The sequence below is a fragment of the Poeciliopsis prolifica genome, unplaced genomic scaffold (assembly GCF_027474105.1).
Source record: "Poeciliopsis prolifica strain line A6 unplaced genomic scaffold, Auburn_PproV2 SCAFFOLD086, whole genome shotgun sequence".
In the NCBI taxonomy this organism is placed as follows: domain Eukaryota; kingdom Metazoa; phylum Chordata; class Actinopteri; order Cyprinodontiformes; family Poeciliidae; genus Poeciliopsis; species Poeciliopsis prolifica.
The window spans coordinates 527,361-533,360 of NW_026562461.1; the positions used below are offsets into that span (position 1 = coordinate 527,361).

The window sequence follows — 6,000 nt, forward strand, 5'->3', positions numbered from 1 at the left end:
AAGTTTCCAAAGCATGACCAACATCATCATCATCATCTGGGCTCTTTGTTGGAAGAGACAAGGATCATTCTGGATATAAGCTTCTGATGATGATAATAACTTAATCTGACATATTCTCATTAATGTGGCATTTATCAAGTAGAAACAATTTTGCTGATTCTAACTTACCTAAAATTACTGATTTATCTTTAGACAGTGAGGGAAATGTGTTTGTGTATTTTTGTTGAATCTGTGTTAACTGCACAGTAGCACAGGGTGAAAAAATAAAATCAGACCGAACAGGAGGCGGAGTGGAAAAACCTGTCTGCATCAAATCACTCCAACTTCTCTCCTGGGTGTCTGGTCTGTATGACAACAAGCTAATGACATTATTTACTCATGAAAATATGTGGCCTGTCATTCAAAGCCATGCATTTGCTCCAAACATGAAGAATAATTCTGAAGACAGTTGGGAAATGAGAGCTCTACTGTTTCCCTTCAGGACTAAGACCTGGATTCAACTCAACTGAATCCAGGTCTAGCCATGGGTGGAAAGAGTTTTAAATTCTTGTTTTAGATACAATGACAACAATTGTTAATAACTTTTTGTATTTTCTCTCTGTATCTCTGAAAGCAAAGTGCAAACCATCCATCCATCTTCTTCCACTTATCTGGGCTCAAGTGGGTATCAACCTCAGCTGGGAGGCCCAGACTTCCCTCTTCCCAGCCATTGCTTCCAGCTTCTCCAGGGGAGTCCCCAGGTGGTCCCAGGCCAGCTGAGTGAGCTGGTCGGTCGGACATTATCTTATCGGACTGGCTTACTTTCACTTCTGGTTCCAGCAGACAAACCACAGGGTTTAGACCAAACCGTGGCTAGAAAACCATTACAATGTGATGGGAGTTGGGCAGTTTTGCAGCAGAAACATTGAGTCTTGTAAAATCAGACAAATGGACAGTAAGGTCAAAAATATGCACCTAATTTTTTTTTTTTTCTCAGCAAATGAAGGGAAATCATCTTACCGAGTTCCTGGCTACTGCCATGGTGGGACAAACCCCCAACCTGTTCCTCTTGCTGCTCCATTGGGGTTAGGAGGACTGGCTGGAGAGAAGACTCCCCAACAGGTCAGCGGCTCTCTGCAGCAGCATCCAGTCCTCAGCGCTGCAGCGTGGAGACGCTGCATGGACAGCGTCCCATCTATTCGGGAGCTCGGAGCGGAGACAACCGAGGAACCAGTTGCTGCTTGATTTCACCACAAGCTTCAATTAATGACAGAGAGGCAGCATCTAAACACAGCAGGCTGCATATCTCCAGACGGCCAGTGGGAATGATGCGTGGCTCAGGGAAACGCGCCCGGATGGCATTATCTGTCAGGATGCGGGCATCCGGGCTAACACGCCTCCTAACCGCATGAAAGGACGCTGTTCCTTAAATCTACATTTGCTGACACTGCTGCTGCACTGACACTGCGCTGGGAAGCGCCACGAAAATCGTGCCGAAACGCTCTTAAAACGTGTTGCATTCAATTCCCAAGGGAGAAATGAGGAACGACGGAGCTGTGAGGCGCCAGCGTCTCAGTTCATGTGAAACTGTTCACACGTCAGATAATGTCTCCCAAAAGCGCGGAATGTCACTCTACATATCCTGAGTTATTCATTTAAAAATAAATTTATGTCAAATAAAGAAGCAGAGAGCAGAAGGGTTAGGGCATAAAGGAACTCCTTCATGAGCAAGAAATAACTCTCCATCCCTGAATATAAGAATTAAACATGATGTATTTCATTAAAATTCAGTCAGATTTCGTTTATTAATTTAGCATTGGATCACAACAAAATCTAACCTTAAAACACTTAAAATATGTTCAATTAAATGATCACTTCATATCCCGGTCAGCCAACACAGATCCAGCTTCACAGCGTTTGGTGTGAGTCTGTTTGACTGTTTCCTCCCATCCTGGACCATGAGAAACTGACCAGCACTGTGATCAGACACAGGATCCAGGAAGACTTGAACTTCTCACTGTTTTATTTAATTTAAAAACTTCCAACTGATAGAAAACAACAGGCTTCCTCTTGGGATTAAAAAATAAAATGCAGTGCTGAAGTTGTTGGGGTAAAATTGTAAGTAGTTTAATATATTGACTCAACATGCCATGATAGTTTTTTGGACTGGAATGCTTATAAAACCCACAGTCAACCCCTGTTGCTGGGAGCAGCAGTAACCAGTCACACCATCAACCTCCACAAAGTCAAATGCAAAAAAATAATGACTGAATCTCCTCAGAGTTCAGAGCATCTTCCTTAGAAAATCCTGTCTCCTGTTTTATTGTGAGCTACAATAAAATAAGACAACACACATCTGGGCTCATTGGCTGTCATTGTAATTATTCCACTTACATTATTCAATGGAAGTTGAATAATTAAGTTGTGGATTCCTCTCAGGCTAAAGACATTTTCTAAGCATTTGAGTTTAAGTGTAAACTTCAAATTCCTCTAAGGAATAATTGCAGAATGTTTCACTCTGAGCGTTGAAGGACTGGCTCTTCCCCAGGCTAGAAGCAAGCTGTGTGCATGCAAAGCAGGACCAGACGCTCTTCACCAGCTTCTACAAACATTAAATCAAACCTTACGATACGTAAAAACGCTTAAAGGTCAGATGTATTTTTCATAGTCATACTGATCAACTGAAACTCTTTTCATCAGTCACATTCACACACTGCCACTCAGATCAGAGGCAATCTGATGTGTTGGAAGGAAGCCGGAATCAACCCTCAGTTTTATGATTCCAGTAGAAACTCTTCGTAGTCACAGTTGCCTGCAATTGGTCTGCTTATATCAACTAAGCAGCAACCAAACCCCTGCTGGTTAAAATAGCCCAACTGTGGGACAGGATTACATGGGGACAGGAAATCGATGGACATCATGTTCTGTATTGTCGTATCCTCTCTCTGGTACAAACCAGATATCACTTTGTGAAGTGAAGAGAGTTGAAGGAAGAATTTCTGAGCGGCTATAAAAATGATTGCTTTCCCCACAGAATCCCTGTTTATTAATTCAATTATTCAGATTTACCAGTAGTCATAGTTCAACAGAGCGCTGGTTTGGATTTTTTCTCTCTCTCTTTGATAGACAGAACGTTCTTTCCTAAAAATCCTTATCCAGTCACATGAAAAGGAAACAAGGCGCGCGACTGAACTGTGAGAGGAGAGGCAATCTACTGAAGACTGGGGTCGTAAGCCTGGTTTCCTATTGCACATGAAGGCGGCTTGAGCTGTAGCCGTGGTGCGCCAGCAGGGGGCGCCCAGCGGCGCTCGGATGATGGTGGATCCAAAACTTCAACACCTGCTCAGGTCAGTGATCGCGTCCCACAAAGCCACCGGCATGTACAGTCGCTTCATTTACAAGGTGACATAGTGCAATCGTGACGCAATTAGTGCGCAGCACAGACGATCCAAAACATCTTTCAAAAATAATTAACTGGCAGAATAAAGTGAGGAGTCTGTCCAGCCGACACGATTATCTAAAACACAATAAGAAGGTAAAAGAGACGGAAGAAGAAGAAGCTCCAGATATTTACCTTCTGTCCTCAGGTGCGCTGAAGGTGAACGCAGGACTCCCCCTCTCACCTGTGCTCACCTGTTCATAGACAAGGTGGAGGAGGAAGCACTTCTGGTATCCACAGGAAAGACTCCGCCCACTCGCCTGCCCAGGTAAGTCAGGTCATTAGGGGGGTTACGTCATAGGGGATGGGGTACAGGGCCCGGGCTGCTGGATGACTGGGAGCCAGGAAAAATCCCTTTATTAACCCAAACCAGCTCATAAAGGATTATTGGTGTGGCAGTATTTATTGTTTTCCTTTTGGGAAACAGGAATTATCTGAGAAACATGATCTGAGAAACCGACACATGGTTCCCACCTTACTACCTGATAAACAATACAGCCTCCTTGCAACAATCCCATGACAACATGTGTGGACTTGTAGTAGACTGCTGGGTAATTTTCCAGTTGGAAAAAACATCATCACTAAAGTCATTCAGTGAGACAAAGAATTTCAGAGCAAACTTTGGTCCTGTGGTTCGGACAGAATGGCTTCACTAGGTGAAGGAGGAAAAAATATTTTTCAAACAGCAGTATTTTTACATCCCCTTCCATTTAGATGTCACTAAAATCAGGTTTTAAATTATAAAACTGGAATTAAAGATGACAATGATAATAAAACAAATATACAATATTATCCATCCATCCATCCATCCATCCATCCAAAAATTGTCGCTGGGTGGATGGTTTCATAAGTCCATCACAAACTGGCAACCAGTTAGGAATGATATGATCTCTTCTGTTTTTGAATGTGGGTGAAAATAAGAACATGAATAATCATCAATTTCTGTTTTGAAACCAACTTTTTTGAGCTTTATTTGTGCTGTAATTTGATTCCCTCATCAAAAACATACTAACAGCATTGTAACGAAGGTCTTCATTACTTGGCAGAGAAACACTTAAAATATGTGGTGAATGATAAAAGAGACAGATACAGATTGAAGTACTTATTGAGTTTTTATGCAGTGGCATCTCAGGTGGAACTGATGGTGTCCTGTTAAAATAAAATAAACAAATGGATGGATCTTGTAACTGTTTGAAATGCATTGACATGTTTGTGAAGATGTGGCTTACTGCTGTCTCTTCCTCTGCAGAGTGTTCAGGATAAACGATTCCCTTGGGGCCTGAGCACATTTTAAAGGTTCCTGAAGAGACCAGAGCAGGTGGAATAGGGGAAGCAATAGAACTATGCATTTAAGAAGTTTAATGATTGGATTCATATTTATAGAAAGGTATTTTTGAAATGGCTGTTTAAAAATCAAGAGTGTTTGTTAATATGAAGATTTGGTTGTTTTGTCAAGTTTATATATTTTGTCCTACCCTGTTTCTCTGTGGGTTTGTTAATTGGAGCAGCCAGGGACTATAAAAGCCTGCATGTTGGCCACATTGCAGGTTGGTAGGTGTGGGTTGCTGCTGAGACCCATTGCTGTTGTAAGCAGGAATGTCTATATGTTAAATGTTGGAGATTAAACTCCTGGTTGGTCTGCACTATTTCTCTGCCTCAAGACTACTCTTTAAAGTTGCTGCTAAGCACCATTCTAACAAGCATTTGGATAAAATCTCATGTTTTTTAGAATGAAGTTGACATTAACAATAGTGAAGAACCACCATTATTAGGAGGAAGCTGCATAAACAGAAGAAAGATATGCAGACACTGCCTCCCACCACACTTCCTGGTATTCTGTCAGCACCAAGCTGCTGACAAATGTATCCCCCTCTCAAGTATGATGTGACAGAACTAGATCCAGAATGGAATGATTTGACTTAGAGACATGTAGGCTGGACTAAACCCACTAAGGTTCTCCAGACCTTTCCAGAATTTTTCTTCCCACATCAACATTTCTACTGTTATTCTCACACACTGTGCAGCAGCCTTTTCCTTTGGAGCCAGGACATCTAGAGTCAGTTGACATGCAGAGTCAGAAGAAGAGTTGCAGTGTTATCACTCACCCTAGACCTGGTTACATTTGACATTACCAGCACATAGTGGAGATTCTTAGTTGAGACTGATGCTGATTGGAGTTTAGGTTTCAAAAGGCTTCCTGGTCATGTGTTGAAGTCAACCTCCATGTGGTCACTTATGCTGTTCACCTTTCCCAATATATCACATGGATTTTCCAAAACATGCATTGAGATGTTTCTTTCTGTTCTTTTAGACACTGCTGGTCAGATTCTCCAACACCTGTGATGACTCAGCCAAGAACTAGTTCCCTGTAAGCCCAGGAACTGCAACAGACAGCTGGGTTTAGCCTTGATACTTTCTGCTTCCACTTAATAGAATGGGTCCAAAGTTGGAACATTTTCAGCTGCTGTGGTTCTCTTTCACTCTGCATTATACCAAATCAAGCGACCCCTTTGAGCAATCTGTTCCCACTCTCACCTGCGGTGGCATTGCAACAAGAACAACTGAAGGAATTTACATTGAAA

General features: G+C 42.2%; 1 protein-coding gene and 1 long non-coding RNA gene across 4 annotated transcripts in view; one reads left to right on the plus strand and one right to left on the minus strand.

The window, feature by feature from the left end:
- The window catches only part of ano1a (anoctamin 1, calcium activated chloride channel a), a 58,572-nt gene extending 54,959 nt beyond the window's left edge, over positions 1-3,613 (minus strand). For 2 of the 3 annotated variants that reach the window (XM_055022428.1, XM_055022427.1), the window contains exon 1: positions 1,000-1,521. In XM_055022428.1, coding sequence (XP_054878403.1) covers positions 1,000-1,060 — 61 coding nt within the window. In that variant the 5' untranslated portion in view covers positions 1,061-1,521. Of the gene's footprint in view, positions 1-999; positions 1,522-3,553 lie in introns of those variants that run through there. The other variant, XM_055022429.1, reaches the window with a different exon arrangement.
- Positions 3,296-6,000, plus strand: LOC129353199 (uncharacterized). Its single transcript, XR_008604990.1, has 3 exons — positions 3,296-3,326; positions 3,567-3,686; positions 5,730-6,000. It is a non-coding gene; the product is annotated as an uncharacterized LOC129353199 (long non-coding RNA).